This window comes from Phoenix dactylifera, unplaced genomic scaffold (assembly GCF_009389715.1).
Source record: "Phoenix dactylifera cultivar Barhee BC4 unplaced genomic scaffold, palm_55x_up_171113_PBpolish2nd_filt_p 000076F, whole genome shotgun sequence".
In the NCBI taxonomy this organism is placed as follows: Eukaryota; Viridiplantae; Streptophyta; class Magnoliopsida; order Arecales; family Arecaceae; genus Phoenix; species Phoenix dactylifera.
Genome location: NW_024067675.1, coordinates 219838 through 243421, shown reverse-complemented (window position 1 = coordinate 243421; position 23584 = coordinate 219838). Strand labels below are relative to the sequence as shown.

At 39.4% G+C, this 23584-nt stretch overlaps 1 protein-coding gene across 1 annotated transcript; it reads left to right on the top strand.

The window, feature by feature from the left end:
• The first annotated feature begins 8110 nt into the window (after positions 1–8110).
• LOC103716459 (endoplasmic reticulum-Golgi intermediate compartment protein 3-like) lies at positions 8111–23153 on the top strand. The gene is made up of 13 exons (XM_008804463.3): positions 8111–8409; positions 11506–11579; positions 11943–12026; positions 12200–12280; positions 15988–16068; positions 16234–16326; positions 17734–17913; positions 18028–18095; positions 18211–18262; positions 18484–18537; positions 18622–18711; positions 22106–22172; positions 22703–23153. The coding sequence occupies exons 1-13, from the start codon at positions 8271–8273 to the stop codon at positions 22792–22794; spliced, it is 1155 nt and encodes a 384-aa protein (XP_008802685.1). The 5' UTR covers positions 8111–8270; the 3' UTR covers positions 22795–23153.
• The last annotated feature ends 431 nt before the right edge of the window (positions 23154–23584 follow it).

The window sequence follows — 23584 nt, the reverse complement described above, 5'->3', positions numbered from 1 at the left end:
TATTTAAGGTCGAACTCCCCAAGCTCAACCACCCATTTGGCAATCCTTCCGGCGCGGTCCGACCTCTGCAGTATTTGCTTAATGGGCTGGTCGGTCAGTATGGCTATGGTGTGGGCTTGAAAGTAGGGCCGGAGTCTCCGAACTGAAATGATCAGAGCAAAAATTGTCTTCTCAAGCTTAGAATATCGGGTCTCAGCATCCCTGAGGACCCGACTGGTATAGTAGACAGGCTTTTGGAGCTTGTCCTCTTTCGGGACCAAGACTGAGCTCACTACGACCGGGAAGACGGCCAGATATAAATAAAGAACCTCGCTTTGCCAAGGCTTAGTGAGTAGCGGGGGGGAGGCCAGAAGGCACCTGAGCTCTTCAAAGGCCTGCTGGCATTCCTCCGACCATAGGAAGTTCTTTGGTCGCTTAAGGATCTTAAAGAATGGAAGGCAGCACTCGGCCGACCTGGAGACAAACCTTCCCAAGCTGCGACCCGCCCAGTGAGCTGCTGCACTTTCTTGACTGTCCTTAGAGGTGTCATCTCTTGCAGCGTTCGGATCTTCTCGGGGTTGGCTTCGACTCCACGCTGGGTTACTATGAAGCCCAGAAATTTGCCCGAGGTGACTCCGAACGCGCACTTCGTAGGGTTGAGCTTCATTTGGTATTTCCTGAGCTTGGGGAATGTTTCATTGAGATCAGCCACATGGTGCTCTGCTGCTCGGCTTTTCATCAATATGTCATCCACGTAGACTTCCATATTTCGGCCGATCTGATCTTCAAAGATTTGGCTGACCAGCCTTTGGTATGTGGCTCCAGCATTCTTCAGCCCGAATGGCATTACTTTGTAACAATAAGTGCCCTTGTCGGTGATGAAGGCCGTCTTCTCCTCATCTTCTGGCGCCATTTGGATCTGATTGTATCCTGAGAAGGCGTCCATAAAGGTTAGCAGCTGATGTCCCGAGGTGGAGTCGACGAGCTGGTCGATGCTGGGGAGGGAAAAACTATCCTTCGGGCAGGCCTTGTTCAGGTCGGTGTAGTCCACACACATGCGCCATTTCCCGTTGGCCTTCTTTATGAGGACCACATTGGCAAGCCAATCTGGGTAGGCGATCTCCCGGATGAAGCCGGCCACAAGGAGCTTATCCACTTCCTCGGCTGCCGCTCGCTGCCGTTCCGGGGCGGAGCCCCATTTCTTTTGTTTTACAGGCCTGCAGATCGGCTTTTCTTGGAGTCGGTGGACCATGACCTCAGGGTCGATTTCCGGCATGTCGGCGGGCGACCAGGCGAAGACGTCAATGTTGGCCCGGAGGAATTCGGTCAGGCGCTTCCTTTCACAGGGGCATAGGCCGGAGCCGATCTGCACAGTTAGCTCTGGGTAATTTTCTTGTAAAGGGATTTGATTAAGGAGCTCACTGGGCTCTACTTGCTTCTTCCAAAGGTCGTCCCGCACGTCCAAGGTTTCTATAGGCAGCGTGCGGCCCATTGCTTGAGTTGGCGCCTCGGCTGATAGCTCTTGCCGACTCGACGCTTCAGTTGGTTGCTTCGCTTTGCAGGTCGCCATGTAGCACTGTTTGGCTATCAATTGGTTCCCACGGACCTCGCCTACTCCTTGGTTGGTTGGGAATCGCACGAGTAGGTAGTAGGTTGAGACCACGGCTCGGAGGGCATTTAGCCCTGGTCGTCTGAGGATAGCGTTGTAGGCTGAGGGTAGGCGGACCACAAGGAAGTCCATCCTCACAGTACTTTCTCGGAGGGCGAGACCAACCGTAACAAGAAAGCTGACCTCACCCTCGATCGGAACCGAGTCCCCGGTGAATCCGACTAGTGGGGTATTCATTTTCCGAAGCTGGCTTTCCGTTGACCCCATTTTTTGGTAGGCGTGGTAGTACAAAACATTAGCCGAGCTTCCATTATCAACTAGGACCCGCTTTACATCGAACTTATTTACAATTATGGAGATGACCACAGCGTCATCGTGAGGAGTCTCAACTCCTTTCAAGACTTCCTCCGAAAACGAGATAGCTTCGGAGGTGCGCGGGCGTTTCAGATGGGTCCCTTCCTCGATTGACTCTTCGGTCGGGCCTCCTCCGATCATGTTGATTGTGCCGGCAATGGGCATGTTGTTGTTTGGATTCTCGGGCGGCACGGCGTTTTCCACCGGCCTCCTTTCCTCACGTCGGTTCTTCACAAACCGATTGAGTACCCCGCGGCGGTTAAGCGCCTCAATTTCATCCCGGAGCTGGAAACAATCCTCCGTGTCGTGGCCGTGGTCCCGGTGGAAGCGACAGTACTTTCTGGGGTTGCGCGGGACTCTTGTTTCCTGCATCGGGGGCGGGGGCCGGAAAAAGTCCCGACCCTCGATCTCTATTAGGATTTCGGTCCGGGGTGCGTTGATAGGAGTGTAATTCTCGTACTTCCCCGGGTACACTCGAGTCTGCAGTGGGGATTTCGGCCGAGGTGGAGACCTTGGTCGAGGTTGTCTCTGCCGCCGGGGTGGACTCCTTAGCCGAGGTAGGTTCTTACCTCGGCGAGGAGATTGGCTCTTCTGGCGGCTGCGCTCCTCGCGGCGCTTCTGCCTTTTCGAGGCCTGCTCGGTCGCGCCCTTCCTGGAAGCGATAGCTTCTTCGGCTTTCGCATACTTCCGAGCTCGAGCCAGCATTTCTGTGAAGTCGGCAGGGAAGCTCTTCTCAATAGAGAAGAGGAATCTGTAGGAGCGAGCCTCAGTCTTCAACGCCGACATGGCCATTGACTGATCAAGCTCACGGACCTCCCAGGTCGCAGCGGTGAAGCGGTCGAGGTAGTCTTTAAAGGATTCTCCCTCCTTTTGTTTGACGTCGAGGAGGGAGTCTGACGTCTGCCGCTGGCGTCAGCTGGCAGCAAAGTTGGTGGCAAATTGCCTGCCGAGCTGCTCGAAGGACGACACCGTGTCTGGTTTCAGCCCGGAGAACCAGAGCCGAGCCGTCCCCCGAAGGGTCGCCGGGAAGGCCTTGCAGAGCACAGCCTCCGAAGACCCTTGCAAAGCCATGAGGGCTCGGTAACTTTCCAAATAGTCGAGGGGATCGGTTGTACCATTGTAAGGCTCCACCTGGGGCATTTTAAACCTTAGTGGGACCGGCTCATCTTCGATCTGGCGAGAAAAGAGGGACTTGGTGGTGAACTCAAAGTCACCCTCGCGCTTCGCCTTTTTACTGTGGAGCGCTTCAATCTGGCGCTCGAGCTTTTCCACCTTCCTGTCGAGCTCTCCAATCTGGGGGATTGCCACCGTAGTCTGCTCCGGCTTATGTCGGTCCGGGGCGGACTCAGCCTCCGAGGGCTGTAGTCTTCTATCTACGTCTCCCCCCGGTAGCTCTCTTTGGGGGGATGCTCGCCCTTCATTATTGGCCCTCGAAGAGCCATGAAGGCTTCGGGTCTGGGGCGCCGGTCCGTTCGGGGGAAGGGCCGGCCGGACCGGGGCCTGGGGAGGCGGCATGGGTGGCGCCTCAGCCCGCTGCAGGTTTTGGATGGCAGCGGCCAGGGTTTGGACTTGTCGAACCAGGATGTCAAACTGTTCCGGCTGCACCTGAGGAACTGGAGTTACCGGGAGTCTTGGCGGTGAATTCAGGACAGAATGTCCGGGACTCGGCGCAGGGCGCCGGGAGGTATTAGAGGCTCCGTTACTTCTCAACTTCATGACCGCAACTCGGGCCCTTCCTCTAGCGCCAACTGTTGCTGGAAATTGGACCCCGGGGCAATCACGGGGCTGAGGCGGAGGAGCTCCAACGGGAATCAGCGGGGCACGGGTGGCGGCGGTCCGTCGGTGAGCGGCGTCCTCCTGGAGGCCTGTAAGAAGCCGGTGGCCGGGATTTCCGGCTCCGGCCCTCCGATGCTCAAGTCAGAGGGGGAATATATCAATAAAAAAGGGGTCCTCCCTAGTGCGGTAGAGGAGTTTTTCTTTTATAGTGGGGTGCCGGGTTACCTGTGATACGACAGGACCGGGCTGCAGTATGGCTGAGCATGTCGCATGTATTAGTGCACGGTCACGTGAATTAATGCCTTGCCGTAGAGGATGAGATCGGAATCATGGAGCTGTCATGGCTGATTGATCGCAGCCGAGCTAATTTACCGTGGAGGACTGAAGATCCGTAGATAATAGGAGCCACGCACATTAATTGTTAAGTGAATCGGAGATATGCATTGATTGTTGAGTGAGTCGGGGGTTTGCAGAGACTATGCGCATTAAACGCTGGAGGCGGTGGCAGGGTATGGCCCCTGACCGGACTTCAAAAGGATGTAACCGCGGTAGGTGGGCGGCGAGGTCGGACTTCCAAGGTCAAGAGCCCTGAAGCTAGATGCCTGGTGGGGCGCTAGGTCGGGCGTCCGGGGTCGGGCGATTCCGAGGCCGTGGGCCGTTGGTGCGCTCGTGTGCTTAGGGATGGCTTACATTCCCCCAACACTCCTTTTAAACTCTCATGTACTGTACGCCATCAAATCCTGTGCGTTTTCTGAGGTCTTATGGAATCTTTCCATAAGCCATGAGTAGTTTCAACTCGGCTTGCTTTTACAATAAGTTTAATTGCTTCGCTTCATTATTTGATTTCTTTGGGTAATCGGCTTGTACAGCCCATCTGAGCATAACCTATATCAATGCACCACCCCCATCGCAGAGCTTGGGGGAGGAAAAACTAAAACTCCATAGATTTTTTTTTTTTTCTTCCTGTAGACTAATGGCCCACGAGCTTGGACTTGGATGAGCCCTTAAAAGACTATAGGCTGGGCTGGTCAGTACACCCAATTCCTACAAAATATTTTTGCAAGAATATGCAAACAGGCTTTTAGCTTTCTAAGTTTTTATTTTCTTACCATCCTCATGTAGTTTTCCTCTTCTAAGAATCAAATCTTATAACTTCGTATGATATGTCACCTTCCACTCATTCTGTCTGCAAGGAGAAAACTTCTTCAGTGAAACATATGGCTTCAGGATGAGTGAAACATATTCTGTCTATAGAGAGCCCTTCCATTAAAGTCTCTTCAACACGCAAACGATAGCCGTCAGCAGGAACAGACTTATACTAGTCTTCAACTCCCCAATTGTGTGCTCATAATCCATTTTATAGTATAAAAAAATATAAAATATATAAATATATCTACTTCATTCTATCAATTTAAATTTTTGAGATAAGTGGTGATTTTAACATAGTATCATAGTAGAGATTTTGAGTTCGAATCCTGTCTCCTCACTTTTTAATTTTATTATTAAAAAATTTCACAATAAAAATGTAAAAAATATAATATATATAAATCTACCAATATATAGCACAACTCTTCATCAAGATCCACTTTGTCCTCGAGAGATATCTTCCTTTTTTTTTTTTTCTCTTCTTATCCCTCTGTGGTTTTTCGTCCTCCTGTTTCAAAATCCAATCTTTTGGAAGACCAAGTAATTTGTCCTTCATGTCCGAATCTGGCTTCTCCAAACTCCCCTCTTGTTCAATCCCGAATTCGGAATCATATCAAACATCTGCCTCATCTTCCTATCCTATTCCTCCGGAACGTAATGCTCCTCCAAATCATCCTTGTTGCAGATTCTGTCTTCAGTCTCCGCAACTGCTCGAATCTTCTCGAGCTTCTCCTGCATCTCTTTCTCCAAATTCTTCATGTGCTTCATCTTTTGCTTCCTCTCGGACTCCTACCTCAGAGCTTTCTATTGCTCCTCCTCTTCTTCTTTCTCGCTTGACCCTTGAAATTTAAATTAAAAAAATAGTAGGGGCACTAGTCAATCACGCAATTATTTTTTTTAGATCTACATGGTGCTTGCCTGGTAGCTTTTTTATGTTGAATTTTTATGGATACTATGCAAAAGATTAGAACACAAATAAACTAGACCAAAATAGAAGCGTACCTTGAGAGTCCTGAGCATATTGCTGAAGAAGAAACTACAAAAATGAGGTAGATCTTTCTCTCAATCTCTTCCTTAATATCTATCTCCTCAATAGGATAGATGCTCTACAGGAATATAGAGGACTTGACATCTTAAGATTTTTCTATATATATATATATATATATATATATATATAGGTGTGGAGTGGAGACTTAGCCCAGTTAGTAATGCTAATGGATCTATCCATTACATAACTTATTAATCAAATCATGTCTATACCAATACTCGCTACACCACATGACCAGGACAATAAAGCCCAAAATAACCATATAATCCCAATTAATTATGAGTTTCTTAAACATTCATTCAGATGGCAACTTAGCTCGTATTACTTAATAAATCAAATTAAAATCAATGCATAAACAATGAAAGCCCGCATTTATAAAAAAAATTCCAGCACTTTGTTCAGGTCTTTGTGAATTGCACTAGTCCTTTGAGTTGCACCAATCTTACTGTGCCATGTGGCTGGTAAAATTTTATACGACTAAGCAGGAGGTTGCTACACTATTTTTAATTGAATTAGATTAGGCACGGCAATGAATTAGATCGGGTTAGGTTGAAACAGAGGTATTGAAGAAAACCTCCCTACTTGAACTTGATCCATTTATTAAACGTTTCAAAAATCCAAAATAGAACCTAATCTGTTTGTTAAATAGGTAACTTAACTTGGCACGTGAAACTCATTAACATATTAATCAGTTTCATATCATGTTATAATAGATTAAATGAGTATTAGCAGGTTAAATGAGTCACGAATGGTTTAAACTAGTTTTAAACGAGTTGTGTTGTTACTCCCTCCAGCGGTCCAATTATCATATAGGTTAAAAACAGAGTGGACAGGCGAGAACACTAAATCTGAAATTAATATATTGAATAAATAAATTAAATCTTGCAGAATAATTTATATCTTGAATTTATGTCCAACTTGAATCTAATTACATTTGTCTAACGTGAACCTTTCAGAGTCTTTCATGAAACGTCTCTACCATAGTCTTCGGCTTTGTTTGGTAGAGCTTTTGGAGAGCCGAAAAATACTTTCCAGCCCTCCAAAAGCACTTTTAGATTGAATAGAAATATTTAGTTTTAAAAAAATTGGAAAGCTGTTTTAGCTTTGAAAGAAAGCTAAAACAATTTTTTAGATTGGAGCTTCTTCTGAAAAGCACTTTTAGGCTCCATCGGAAAGCTATTTTGAATTATAATTTTTTTGGACCAAAAACCCATGATAAAATATAATAATTACAGATATAGTAATAATAATAATAATATTTTATATCTTTATTATTGTATTATACTATAAATATAATATTATGTCAATGTATTATGTGTTATAATTATCATATCAAATAATGTTATATTATTATGCTATAATATATAATATTATATTACTATATTATAATAATATTATATTACATTACAATAATATTATACTATATTATATTATGTCTTGTTGTATAAAACTATGTAATATTTTTTATGGTCATTTTACCATAATAAATTACTTTCTTAGTTTGTTTACCAAACACATATTAAAATTTCTTGATATTATCAAATAGTAAATAGCTTTTTATAAAAATAATACTTTCAAAAATTTTATTTTTGAAAACCCTATTGCGAATAGTTCTATACAAATGATGCCTTAGAAGTTGAGTGGACGTGGTTAATTCTTTCAGCAGACCTCGTTAATCCGATGATCACAATAATCGTCCCATGTTGATGAATCTTCCGGATTCCATTGCCAGATTCCAAGCCAAACAGCTGGAGCGCAGATTCCGGTATACTGTGGATTTTTATCCGGCGAGAAGGCGTCGTCTCTGGCGGCGTAGGCCGATACTCTTGAGACCAAATTACAACTTCCCTTCGCCACAATTCCTCCGTCTACCAGCCACGGGGTCGGGGGCGTGTCTTTCGAGGCAAGAGGAGGAGTAGCCTTCCTTCGATCGAATCCACGTGATGTTGTACAGATCTCAAAGCAACCAGTGGATGATCGTGGGAAGAAAGGCAAATCCTTCTTCCGCGTAAAAGATACACCGAATCTGGAGTGTTTCAGTCAATTTAGAAACCCGAATCCCGTCAACCGCTTTCCCCGCGGATATCCACAAATCCGACCCAAATATGTGCATCTCAATTACTCCAATACCCCTTACTAGAATCCAGAATTACAAAGAAACCTACCATAATCTCCGCTATATATTAAAGCCGGCGACCGAAGACCAGGGGATTCCGTCCGTGTCTCAAGCTTTGTGGGGAGGCCTCCGTCGGGAACGCAAAGAAATCCGAGCGCTGGTCAGAGACTGCTGGAGAAAACCCTAGATTTTCTCCGGCGGTGGGTTCGGCTTCTCGGGCTCCGATTCCAGGGCGTTTCGAGATGGGGATCCTCGACAAGCTTAAGAATCTCGATGCCTATCCCAAGATTAACGAGGATTTCTACAGCCGGACGCTCTCGGGAGGCCTCATCACCATGATCTCTTCCATCGTTATAATCCTCCTGTTCATCTCCGAGGCCAGTAAGTTTCTTTTTCTCGATTACTGGTTTCTATTCGTTTGTAGGTGGTGATTTATTATAATAAGGATTTAAGCAAATGCTTCATGGGGTCATGGGTTGAAATAAAAATTGGATTTTGAGAAGGCTCTCTTTTGTTCGTAGTTTGTGATTAATAATAAGAAAGATTCAAAAAAATGCATCATGTGGTTATGGGTTGAAACAAAATAAGATTTTGAGTTGATTTATTTATTCAACCTCAAATTTCTTTGAGTCTTTTTTTTTTCTTTGTTAAACTTTTATTACTTTTCTGATGGCATATTTGGTTTTTATGGAATTTATCTGTCTATTGAATCCATGATCCTCCAGGCACTGATTCAGTTCTTCAATTACAAAAAGAAAATTTATGGTACAACTAGATTGTTATGAGCTCCCTCGTGCTAGTTTTTCTGGCATATTTAACCACAATTTTTTTAGAGTTATATCAAACAAAAAAATATCCAATTTGATCTAATCCTAATTGCTGGCATGAATGACTGCGAGCACAAGATTCACTTGAACTACTGATTAGCTATGTTACATGGTGCAACGAAATTGTTTGAAATATCAAAGATATTTCAGATATGCATGCGAAGCTTGATTTGCAGACACTGTGCTACTTTTAACAAGTTAATCTGCTCAGTGTTGCATGGAGTTTGGCAAACTTCCATGGTAGACCAAATCGATGGAATCAGTCATTCAAGCACCACCTTCAAACTCATTGGGTAGTGGCTCTCTAAGCCATCATATCTGTCTCATCTTCTAGCAATATGAATCCAATGGGTCTTTTTCAAATTAGCTTCATCAGGATCTCTTTGCGTTGTTGCTCTTATAAGGCAAGCGAAGTAACAAGCTTCATAATTTTGGGCTGCACAAGTCATGTGGGCTTAAATTTAAAACTACACAAATCCTTGCTGACTGCACAAGCCTATCAAGCTAGTTTATAGGTGTACATAAGCCAATTGCTTTAATAAGTGAGATGTGCCTCTTAGCGGCCATTGAAGATGTGTAAATCTTACAGGCAGTATGTTAGACCATTGAACATGAAAAGGTTTTAGTTCTATATAGTTTTTTTTTTTTATATTTAAATTTCAAATCGGCACTACAATATATGTTTGTTCATGGTTGGCTGCTGTCGGCAATTGTTTTCAATTGGTCAGGGAATAGGGCCAGCCATGCTCAACCTTTGGTTTCCCTCATACTAAAGATCTGCAGGTACATTCACTCTTCAAACCCAACTTAAAGAGCTGTGCTTGTGGGAAGACAGGTTCAAATGGAGTTTACCAGGCTTTTGTTCTACTTTGTTGATTTAGAAGAAAAGTATTGTGTGATACAAGTGCATGATCATGTGTTAATTGGCTCTGATACAAACTGGTTGATGCTTCTAGGTATTTTGGAATAAATCCCTGATCATTCATGATCATTAAATTGATTCTAGATCACCTTTGTAAGCTGAAAATATATGCAACATTCCATTTAATCATAAGGTCAATATTAATCCCTAATGGATCTGATAATAAGCATTGCATCTTGACATTGTAGTGCCCATATGATCAATTTGATTTTGGAGCTTAAGTACAATTAATTTTATGATGGAGCCTATAGAGGTGGTATCTTAATATATACCTTGGCTTAAAAACAAACAATGGAAGCAAAAAGGTGCACTGGTCTAGGCTAACATGTGCATTGAATAAGGCTTAAATGTGCATGAAGCCGTCTAGCCCATGATGAAAGGATCATGTTTGGTCTAAAATCTTCTAATTTCCCTCACAGATATTAGTGCACTGTCATATATAGTGGGCCTAGAAACCATGACTCAAGTTCACTGTTTCTGTCCTGTATCCTTTTATTTTAATACCCTTCAGTTCTAGGAATGCAATTTGGGCCTGCACGACATGTATCTCTGCATACTTCGGTCTTGTCGGCAGATAAATATTGTGTTTGGTTTTTCCAGAACCAAGTTGTTTTATGTTTCCTAAGGTTAGGTTAAGGATTTAGCAATGCCACTTTTCCCGATCCCGCTCAAGGTTGATATGATACAAGTCTTGATATAATGCAGCAATCAAGTAACTCAGTGCAAGCTCAATGGACCTGAGATACAAGACCTAGAAGTATGCCAGCTTAATTCAACTGACTGGAGATACAAGACCCAAAAGCATGCCAGCCTAAAAACATGCAGCCCAATGGTCATCATTTTTTTTCTTTTTCTGAAAGATGTGAAAGTGTAAGAGACAAAGTTTTGAACTTAGGACCTGTTAGTTAATAACCATATTTTAGGTTTTCTTAAGGATAAGTGTTAATGCTAAACATTTTTAGCATGTATGCATGCACGTGCGAGAGAGAGAGAGAGAGAGAGAGAGAGAGAGCTTGGCAGTATGTGAAAGGAGGGTAACATATTGCCTGGATAAGATAGGGGGATATGATCTTATGATTCACTACCCCAAGAGAAGTTAGGGAGGGAGCTGCCACTTGTTCTCCATAAGATGATCGGAAATCTATTGGCTATCTCAGCAATTTCTGCCGCAAGTGTGACAAGGGTCAAACATGGCCTGAATAAGGGAAGAAACGTATATTAAGTACCTGATCTTTAAAGAGAAGGTAAGACTTATGGCGAACAAGTTGTACTTTAAAGGAAGATACGTGAAGAACTTGCTATAATTAAAAGAAATGAGCCTGGATGGTAATATGGACATAAACAAGGAGGGAGCTAACTACCATGAAAGAGATGGGCCTAGATAGAGAAGAATGTGATAGAATTTAAAAGGTTTACCCAGCATGAATTTGTTATTCAGACTTGTTAACTGTTCTTTATGTTGGTTTTAAATAGTTGTTGAATTTTACAATTTGCATTTAAAGTAAGATGTTGCTTCATGAAACAAATTAGCTTCATCTTAACTCTCCTGTGGCAGCTAATCAGATACCTTTTGATTTTGTTTTTTGGTGATCTGCATTTGTCACATATGTATTTGTAATTTGTAATTTTCACATATGTATTCTAAGTAGAAATCATTTACACTGAAATCTGTAGATCTTCAACATGTAAAAAGCACTATTGTCATTTTTTTTTATTCATTCGCTGCAGGACTTTATATTTATTCAGAAACTGAGACTAAGCTGATAGTAGATACTTCAAGAGGAGAAAGGCTACGAATCAATGTCAGTATTTAGACTCCATGCAGTCAGTTATTTGTGAGATTTGTTGCTTACACACATAGACTGCTTGGTGCATTTAGTCTATGTTAACAGATTATTTTGTGATTTAAGAAATCTGAGAAATGCCTGTCTTGTTGAAATTTTAACCTGCTATCCTTTGGAAAGAGTTTGAAATTATTCTCAAGCATTTTGATTGTATTCCGATGACTTCGTGTATCACATGCCTGATGTGCCTGTTCTGAATTTAGATCCTTGAGTGGCTAATATATAGCTATTAAGTTATTCAAATTGCATTTGTGCAAGCTATGTGATACATTAACCTGTTTCATCAATAGAAACTGAATAATAACAATTTCTATGTTGCAGTTTGATATTACCTTTCCATCACTTGCTTGTTCACTTGTTAGTGTTGATACCGTGGATATAAGCGGGGAGCAGCACTATGATATAGTATGTTCATATACCTACCTTTCTTTTTTTGCTAGATATTTTACACCTTTTCTTTTCATTATCTTCAACTGACTTGATGATCATATCAAACTGCATTGCTGTGAATTATGTTCTAAAACACATTTATTATAACATTACACACATTCTACGTCATAATGTCTATTTACTTGCAGAGGCATGACATAACAAAGAAAAGATTAGATCATTCTGGTAATGTTATTGAGTCAAGACAAGATGGTATTGGCGCACCCAAGGTTGGTAACTTGGTGACTTTTGAAATTCAATATGCTTCCTGGTAGCAATTAATACTTCTAAACATGTATGTGTTATGTCCATCTTTTTTGTTTCCAGCTTATGCATAGTTTTTAAACCCTTTGCAGTTATCTCTGCATGAAAATTATTTTGCTTTGGCGCTTGACGATTCTTGCAAGTTCTGAGCAACCTTTCTTATTTGTGGTTTTTGTTTTCTAGATTGGCTGTATCATGAGAGATAAATGGTTAGCTTGAATTTTCATATTCTCAATGTGATTTATAAATGTCTTCCTGATGGTTGTATTGAGATGATATATTCAACATCCACGGTTATGAAACTTTGATGTTAGCGGACATGATATGTGCTTGCTGCAACCATTAAACATTCCAAAGAGACATACACAGCCTTGTTATTTAGCGTACTGAGTTCTGTAGATAAACAAGATATGCAGCGTGATTTTTGATCTCTAATCATAACCATAACCAACAAGCCATGCCACCATTGTTAGGGGTCAGCTTTATGAATCCTCACTTGCTAATTATTCATGTTATGTCTATCTTTGATGTGTTGCGCAAACTTTTTCATGTACTTTCATCCATCCAAGGTCCGCAATCTCGGTACCGGATACTGTATTGGTATCTTATCCGTTTGGTTTGGTACAGTATGGTACATCCCTGTACTGAAATAGCTCTCTAGCCATTTTTTTAATTTTTATCTCAGTATGCCTCGATATAGGTCCGTACGCATCTCAATATGCCTCGGTATAGGTCGGTACACCTCGGTATAGGGCGGTATGGGGCTTGTACCGACTTAAAGTTAAGTTTCGTACCAATTTTACCAATATGGTACGGTATGTCTTGTATTGTGCGGTACGGGGTAGTACGACAGACCATGCTTCCACCTTTATCCAGGCTAAACTAGCTTGGGTCTTCCTCTTGGCTTGCTAAATCCTTCAATAAATACTACCGTCCTTACTAGTTCCTTGCGAAATTTCTATTTTACATGTTTGTGCATTGAAACTGGCGATCCATCACTTTCTCTTTAATTGGTGAGACACCTTTAACCATGATTTTGATTCGTTTGAGATAAAATCTTTCTGACATGACTTCCATATTTTGATATGCTGATTGAAGGCAGCATGTTGGGATAGGATTTTCTCCATGGCAGACTCACAATAGTTTTTCTAATCCCATAATATGTGGTTTTGGAGTGATACCAATCAAGATATATCTGTATCTAAAATTGTAACAATTGAAGTTGATTGGAGTCATCTGAAACTAACTATAAATAACTGACTAGCAAATTGGTTGAAACTTTAACCTTGATATTTATTGATATCAGCCTGTAAAATAACATAGAATTTCTTGCAAGTATAGGCAAAGGTCGAAAATATTGTACTCTGAGCTTCAAGTGGTTTGGGAGATATGCTAGAGTCTTTTTTTATTTGTGTTTTAAGATTCTGTGTGTAATGTGAATCTTTAATCTTTTTGATAATAAATTTTAGTGGCGGTTTGATATAAATAGAGAGCTTTCTAGATATATTCTATATCATCGAGGCAAATTTAAATCAAACAAATTTAATCGAGGCCACCTTTTAGTCTGTCAGTTTGGAGTACAGATATAAGCTGCATTATTTTAGTTTGAGGGTACCTGATGGTATTGTGCCGGTTTAATTTTGTGTCATAAGCTCAACTGTGGAACCTTCTACTTAGAGTACTGCGCCTTTTTCCTCTTTGACAGTCCACTGTCTTCTACTACATGAACACCTAGTCCTTAGTACCATGAAACCTAGTCCTTAGTACCATGAATTAGCCCAAATCACTTTTGAGTTAATTAATTTTGTGATCATTGTTTTTTAAAGTTAGCCTTATTCATAATCTGTCCTGCATCTCAATGTTTAAAAAGGCTTTCATCACTTGCATTTGCAGCCATATTTAATCCCACTTCATGAAACTGTAATTTTATACTATATATAGTTATTTTCCTGTCTAAGACTTTTTTTTTCAAATTTTCTAGGCATTTCTTGCAGTCATATAGACTTTTCATCCATTTATCCATCCTTCATTCTAATTAGTCCCTTGCTTCATTTCTAAGTAGCTATTTCTGCCTTGCCTTCTATTAGTATTAGTAAAGAACTTGTGCGCAAGTTATCACAAAAAATATCCCTTTTTTAAATTTTAATAATGTCATCTAGTTGTTATCCTCTATGTTAAGCCATAGATATATTTGTGGGAGATGTTTTTTAGCATGAGCATTGGCAATACTTGTTTGCCCAAGTAATATGCTTGCACTTTGTTTCCATTCTTGCATCAAAATGATAACCTGCAGTTATTTTGTGTTTGGCAAACTCATTTTCTTTCAGCTCTTTAGCATTTTTTTTTGTAGAAGATCTTGAGGACAGTCGTTGTTTATAGGAGCAATTTCTTGCCATTTTATCATGATATTGCTTGGTTCTCTAAAGACTAGGGTATAGTACAGGTTATTAGGCTTTGTATCAAGGTTTTCTTTTTTTCTTTGGTGGAATTTTGTGAGGTTTCAGGCAGGGATCCTATTAAGAGACCTGACCTTGGATCAAGAAATGCGCACTCTGTTGTGTACTGGATAAAGGAAAAAACACTTGTTCTTGGTGAACAAGAACTCCCCTTTTCCACAAACCTCACTCGTCTAATATTTTACCCTTCAAGATAGGAGGCTTGTATATGACAGCAAAAACTGTTGTGCAAAGGTCAACAAAAGATCTAATTGTCTCCTTCAGTTTTTGTGTTTGACTGTTTGCTTGTTTTATAGAGGTTTTTCTTTATAAATGTGTAAAAATTTCTCTGCTTAAACCCAATCTAAGCTGTTTCATTACTTTATTGACAGTCTCTTTTATCTTGCATTATTATGGTAAGAAGTCATTTTATGAAGAATCTAGACTAAGTGGCAACTATGACCCTTCTAGCCTAGGTACCGTAAACCATGATTGTGTTCATGATCACAAGGTATACAAGAACATTAAATGCTTATGAAGTGCGTATGTTGTAGGAGTATTAGGAAACATGAAGTATTAAAATTCAATTTATTGGTGGTTTCAATTGTACCTGTGAGCTTGGTGGTTGACTGTTTGGCATACAATACAGTGAATTCATGTATACCAAAAATTACAGATCAATAAATAATATAGCATATCTTTAAGTGTCTTGATAGCACATAGTATCAAATAGTGTGTAATATATTTGTAAGTTTAACTGTCTCAATAGCATATAATATCAACAAAAGATATGTGTCAAATAGTGCATTGGAATGCAAATCACTTGATAGATATGTGATCAACAAAGTTTTTAGTTTTGGTTAAAATGATTTCTTTGGCTAAAATCTATCCGAGATTGACCACAGTTTTGGAGTTTAGTAGTTTCAGACAGTTCCTGTCAGTCCTGTCCAATTTTAGTTTAAGGTCCGATGCTTGAGTTTCTGAACTTTGAAGGTGCTCTTTCTCTTGAAGTTCTGAATAGCGTGGCTCATAGTGGACTTTCAGTGGTTGTGAAAATGTTCTATTGAATGTTTCTCATCTGATAGTGCATAGCAATTCATGAATGCAAGCTTGGTGTTCATTATAGAACTTATATTCTTTCTTGATTACAAACTTCGGTATTCATTTGTGTCTGCAATATATTATATTCTTTACTCGTTTAATATTTAGGCAGTTATATATTTCTTTCTTTCATACAGATCGAAAGGCCTTTACAAAGGCATGGAGGAAGGCTTGAGCATAACGAGACTTATTGTGGTTCTTGCTATGGTGCAGAAGAGGTATGTTATCTTAACTGCACTGAAGTCCATACTGCTTCTTGGATGCATTGATCTTTTACTTAGGGTACTCTGCCATGTCAATTGTTCTTCTTCTTTAGGATTAGATTCAAAGATTGTGAGCCTTCTCTCAACTTTAAATGTAAGAGCTTGCTTCTTTTGATGCAGTCAGATGATGCTTGCTGTAACTCATGCGAAGAAGTTCAAGAAGCATATCAGAAGAAAGGATGGGCCCTATCAAATCCAGATTTGATTGACCAGGTCGACATAATGATATTACCCATTTTAAGCTTACCACTCTCGGAGTTCTGTTGATTTTGAAGCATGTCATTTTTTTAAAAAAGTTATAATTTAGAACTGGCTTTGGATTTGGCACAAGTGACATGTATTTCCTCATAAATATTGTTAACCAAATGATTTAAATGGTTGAGCATGACTATAAATGCACATTAGACAAGAAAAGGATTCAAATTGCTGGTTTTGTGGGATGTCATTAGCAAGTGGTGTTCATCTCCACCACAACTCTACAGCTGCCAAGGACAGCTCAGAATATAGATTACAATATTACATTCTCTTTAATGTTGTCTGAAACATATATTATTAACATTTTCCAGTCATGGCATAATCTGCGAGTCTTTGCATAAAATGCAAAATGTATGCATTGTAAATGACTGCAGCAAGAAATAGTAGCATGGTGCTAGTCTTGTGGTTGGTTTGTTTTACCCAGCTTTCTAGAAGAGAATATCCATCAACCGTGATAATAGTTTTGATAAATGTTGTTTGTGCATATGACATGGTATTTTTGCAATCTAGATGTTTCAAGTAACTTGAGCACCATTAGAGATAATGCAAATGCAGTGTTATCTTAGGTTCATTTGACATTTTGAGAAGATCTAGTCTCATTGCACTGTCAATGAGAATTGGAAGAATAAAGTTCAAATCCAATTATAGTTCTTAAATTATTGTAATAAGATTTTGTTCCTTTCTTGACTATAACATATGAAGCTGAAGTAACTCATATTTTTCAAATCATGCTTGCACAATTTTACATACAACGTATAGTTTGGAATAAAAGGGAGCAAAATTATTTAGGTTCAGAGATGCTAGAAATTTCAAAAGTTTCAAAATGGTAAAGTACTTGAGTTCGTGCTTCTAATGGAAATAAAGAACCTAATATATCCTTTAGTCTCAAATGCACTGTGCAGTTCACATGCACTGCTAGTTATGGCTTATGACCGTGTGTTGACATTTCTTTTCCGCTTTTGAAGCTTGTGACATATGGGTGCTGTCTTCCTATAAATAGGGATACCATTATTTAATGCCATCTTCTTAATTCTTGTTGTACAAGGTAAATTACAGTAGTGCAAATTAAGCTCAAAATATGGGACAATTATCTTCAGTAGTTTTTGATTACAAGTTTCAAGAGGGATTATTTACTATCTATATGCTCAAAAGCTGTAGGTTATGCTCTTCCATAATGGCTTTAGTTACTGGCCAGATACTTTACATCATGGTGCTTGTTTGATGCTCAGTTCTTTTTTTGTTCTTATAAATGTTCTAAAAGCATCTTTAATGCTAAATCATTAACTTTCTCTCTTCGAAGATTTTTTTATGCGCTTTAGGCTTTTGCTTTTCTTGATTTGATGCTGATTTTAAATGCTATTTCAGTGCATAAGAGAGGGCTTTTTCCAAAAGATAAAGGAAGAAGAAGGGGAAGGATGCAACATCCATGGGTTCTTGGATGTCAATAAAGTAGCTGGAAATTTTCACTTTATGCCTGGAAAAAGCTTCCACCATTCTAAAATTCGTGTGCATGACTTATTGGCTTTCCCAACAGAAAGTTATGATGTGAGTAGCATAAGTTACTTTTTCTTGCATTATATTTGGATATATATGAATTTCAGTCTAACTCATTTGTCTAACAGAATATCATGACTAACACCCTTCCATTAAAAACGCCAGATAAGCCACAAAATAAATAAGCTATCCTTTGGAAAAGAGTTTCCAGGTGTTATAAATCCACTTGATGGGTAAGTTGGATGGATTACCTCAAGTTTTCAGCTACCTGGTAACTGTAACCATTCAGATATAAGAATTTAGGATCACATCTTTTGATTGCTTATTTGGTTTTGATAAAAATTACAGTGCACAGTGGACACAAGAAGCCTCATCTGGAATGTACCAATATTTCATAAAAGTGAGTACATTACTTGCTATGTTTTTGTCATGAAGACTTCTTTTGACTGGATTGTAATGGACAATCTTAGTCTTTATCCTCTTTTCTATACATCCAATTAATTGTGAAATGTTTGGTTTCCTTACCTTTGCACCTATCCTATAAACTCCTTAGCTCTTTCTTTTGACATCATGTGTGATTACTCAAGCATCATTAAGGGACTGTAATTCGGTATTTCTCAGGTCGTTCCCACAATTTACACTGACATAAGAGGACGGAAAATTCACTCAAACCAGGTGAAGTTGATTTGATCTGTAACTCTTGTCTGGTGATTTAGTACACAGTCTGGCACCTGAATTTTGCTGTTGTTTTACTTGCAGTTCTCAGTGACAGAGCACTTCAAAGATGGAAATGTTTATCCCAAGCCTCCTCCTGGGGTATTCTTCTTTTATGATTTTTCACCAATTAAGGTGAGTGAAATAATATATCCAGCGGGCTCATATGTGCTTGTTCTGAATTTTATTTGGAGTTCAATCGAAAAGAATGCTTAATCTTCCAATATGAGGATTAGATTCAAATGTATATCTGTGAAAATGATGCTTGATAAATGGCTCCATCAAATGGCATATGCTCAGTCTTAGTTATAGGTAGGATGAAGTTTCTAATGTTTTAATCAACTTAATTCAGCATCATCTTGTGTTCTGTGTGTGATCTTTACCTTCTTGAAATATAAAGCAATCAAATGAGAAAGTGTTTGAACTTCATAAAAGTATTCTGTAATCTAAAATAATTCTGTTGCTGCTATTTTCAAATTAGAATTGTGAAAACATTTTTTGATCACAAATCCTATATATATGGGGGGAAGCAATTTCTTTTTCATCTTATGCTGTCTCCTAGTAAGAATTAAAAATTGTCCTTTGTTGGAAATGGTTTCCTTTGTATCTCTTGTCAGGATAGACATGTAACTTTCTGAGTGGTGTGTGATTTTGTTAAGAAGCTAGCAAGTTGAGTTGGGGAATTAATACATGATCAAAGTCATATCCTAACAAGATTGATGTTGATGATCCTGAATGATGTTTGTGGTGCACTAATAGAACATCAAATTGTTGGCAAGTTAAACATATCTCACAGCAAAGGAAGGTAGAAGCATGGGGATAGACACCCTCACGTGAAAAAAGGTCCACAAAGGCAAGTGATATTTGTGTAGGTTTGAGCTATGGCCTCAATACTTGAGCTGAAAAATAACAACAATCTTGAGGAAGATAAAAATGAATAACGGATAATCATTGCTAACCCAGCTTGCACTAGCTTCAAGCTAAAAATGCTAAAACAATGAAAGAAAGAGTGCTCATGTACCACGGAGACAGGAGATTCTGAAGGATGTTAACGCAGTGATCAATCTATGTTCTAATAAAGCTAAATAGGAGCAGGAATGTATCAGACTATGAGCATGGGAAATAATATCAGTACTGTATTTCTTATGCGAGGTTAGATATCAAGGACTATAGGATGTCTTAGAACAAAGGAGGCGATGAAAATGATTGGGATCCTTGATGTCAAACTGTTGTCAAGTTGCTTCTTGATAGACCAGATATGATGAGGGTCGTATCCTGTAATAATCATGTAATTGACATGTAAACTAGGAAAGAATGATTGTTGAGGAGTAAACGAGTATGATAACAATGAATGAATATGGATGACAAGGAGGGGATGCAGGTAGACCTCACTGAAAAAAATCACCTTGAAGGAATGCGAAAGTCAAAGTTCAACAAGAAAACAACAACCTATGTCTGCTAAATGTCATCTTAACAACAACAAGAGCACATGTCTGCAATCCACACCAAAATCTTGAGCTCAGTTGCTCAAGTCTTTTAGCAAGGGTGGTGCACTTGCTTCAAACTCATTGTTATCTTTCTCATAGACTCCCTACGTGTATTGTTATTATTCTTTTAGAACTATGCATCCCCAATCTCGAAACAGCTTTCACCTCTAGGTTACTATTCTCTTGGATAAATCTATAAGCTACCAATCAATTTTTGTTTTACTGAATTTGACATTAGAGTGAATTTTAGCTTGTAAGCTCCTGAAAGATAAAGGATCCTTCGAAAAGAAGGAGCATCCTGGGGTCTAATTGTGTCGAGGAAAAAGTTCTTTGACCACAGCTTGATGACATTAAGATTTTACAACAGCCTCTTTATATGCCCATGGCTTATGATGATCATAGATAGCAACAAGGAAATACTGAGTGAATATGGGTCACAAGCTACAAGATAAGTGGGTTCTTAGATGCTATTTGGCTGTAAGCAAGAAATCATGCATAAAAGTAGCATTGATGTAGGCCAACTCTACAAAGGCCAGTCTACAATACTTCTAGGCTCTGATTTCAGGTCACTCTGAAATCAACAGAATGAAGTGTAGAAAACTTGCAGGGTGGGAGCATCAAGACCCTCCATAGGCATAGAACAAGCCTCAGGCTAGAGCAAATCAGCCAACAGGTGGACGAAGAAAACAACAAATCTGGAAAATTATCCAATCTCTGCAAAAAATGATTCTTTTACAGCTTTATTCCTCCTTGTAATTAGCCCAAGAAACCCTAATTTGATCCTAGGGACACTAGGAACCCTGATATATCCAACAGTTGGCAATAAACCATATACAAAAATTGTTGTTAACAGTTGGATGGGAGAAACGGGGCAGAAGGCTCTTATTACATAGGGAACTGTATGGCTTCACTTTTATTTGTTTGCTGACTTGGCAAAAATGACAGCAGAAACTAAACTCCAAAGACCACCGCTAGGTCTAACTCAGCCATCCATCAACTAGACACTTAACATAATCAAAATAACCCATACAAACACCTAAAATCAGACCTAAGACCAGAAATGACTGAAAGCAATTAAAATCATACTGAAATCACAGCAAATTGTCTGAAAACTTCTAGACTTATTTGCTCCAATTTCTTCTTCACCATTTTTTTTTTTTTTGGTACAACTTCACCATCAATGCTTGATTTTCAGCTTGGTTTCATCAAGCGTAGAAGCAGGTTTTGTCTTTTGAAGTGGCAAGGAAATTGGCCAGATGAAAATACGTCATTCTAGTATAAATGGGCCTAATGGGAACTTGGCAGGTGAGGAAGAAGTTGATATTTTGAGGAATTGTTAGAGAAATATGGTTTGAGTAAGATTGTCAAGGGAGGGGGAGCTTGTTAAGGCATACCTACATAAAAAGCAAATGCAATAGGAGATTTGTTGAAGACTCCGGCCAATCGGCCAAGAATAACGCAGATAGCAACCCGGATGTGTAATTGGCATCATAATAATCTATTTTCCTTTTTAAATGACGAGATGAGTTTGAGTCATTAGAATATAACATATCAATGGTGAATCTGAAACACTAATCCTCTTGTCGTGACGAATGGTAATACATATGGCAAGTTTGAGGCTAGCACCAATTAGAAGCCATAGTACCAAAAAAGGGTATTAATCTTGAAATTTAGTTCCAGATAACAAAAAATTATAGATAATTAAGATTTGCAGATAGTATATTGTTAGGAATGGATATGGGCATAGGTTTCATTAAAATGAGAGATACATGTAGGTTATCGCACCAAAATGTTAAGGATGCAACTTCAACTTCAGGACTTCCAAGGGTACATATTGTGGAATATCTAGAAATGTGAATCTCCCCTGCTCCTTTGTCGTTCTCTGACATACAGACATGCATATATGCACACATTTTGCTTTACTTCTTACTAAACCTATATACTGTTATTTTTATTTACAGGTATTTTATATTCGGCGGAGCACCTTACTGTATCTTTCTCACACCTGTTAATTGTATAATTAATTCATAAATATGTTTCAGGTGATCTTTACAGAAGAAACTAAATCGCTGCTGCACTTCCTGACAAATCTATGCGCTATAGTTGGAGGTTTCATGCAGCTTACCCCACTCATTTTATTTTTTTAAGAAATTCATTCTTGAATATAATTTGGAAATTATCTTAAAATTTAGCCTGTCAAAGACCACTTATTGACCTATCCATTAAAGAAATTTAGGATTAATACAATTAATGCCCCATCTTATACTTTTTTTTTCGTTTGCTGTTTTCATCCTTGAAAGAAATTAAGATAATCAGCATTTTTTAAGTTTGTCAGGGTCCATTAAGTAACTTTTTTTTTTTTTTTTGCTTTCTTTTAAGAAGAAAAAGTTTAAGGGCAAAGTGCTCATTACCATCATGACCTGAAATGGGATGCATGTACTCACGTAACGTATGCATCCATGTTTTACTATTTTGGAGCTAAAAACTGGCTGTAGCAGCTTGCTCCATTGTATGCACCATCTTCAATTGTTCATTAGCTGACGGAATTCATACTGCTTGTATGTTATTCTTCGCTGAGACAATTATGTTTTAGGACAAAGCTGCCTGAACCTGATTTTAAGAATTTTGATGATGCTCAGGTGTCTTCACAGTTTCTGGAATAATTGATGCATTCATTTATCATGGCCAACGAGCAATTAAGAAAAAGATGGAGCTTGGCAAGTACATGTGATTGCTTCTATTTGAGGAACTGGTGTCCCAATTTTCCACTGCTGGGGCCCATTGAAAGATACGGTTTGATAGAACTACAGTGATGGACAGATGCTGCTGCTGCTGCTGCTGCAATTATGATCATTTGGTCACGATACTGCTCAAGCGTGGAACATGAAAAAATCATGTCTTCTTCCTCTTAATATTTTCTGTTTATTTGTAATATCTATTTTATTAATTAGAATACGTATATGATCTTTTATACTATTTCTAAGTGGTTCTTAGTGCTTTGATCTTTTGTGTTCTTGATTATTGCTGGAATTCTTTTATTTAAAACACTTTCGTTATATCATCTAATGGAAAAAAAATGATTTGATGGTATGGTTCGTCTTGTTCATTCCAGCAATGAAAATGATTTTGTCATCAGTTTAATTTAACACGGAAATATGCAGGGATTTTGTGTAACCGTGCGGCCATGCTCGTAAGTTTGGCCTCTCATGGAGACCAGCTGGGGTTTACCGCTTACGCTGTGGCGATGACTCTCATTTGGAGGTCTTCGTTTTGAGTCTAGGCATTGAGTGGTGTGTCCATAAATGGATCATGCTTTATTTACAAGCCGTTTTGGCTAATTACAGGATTCTGTGGTGAAAGTAGCTGGAACCGGACAGGAAAACTTGCTCGAAAAATGGATTTATTTTGGTTATTTCAACAAACTATTGAGCAATTTGTATGGAATGCCATGAAAACGACTCATGGGGGAAAAAAAAAAGCTAAATAAAAATTGGACACAGAAGAAAAGGATGAGGCCACCA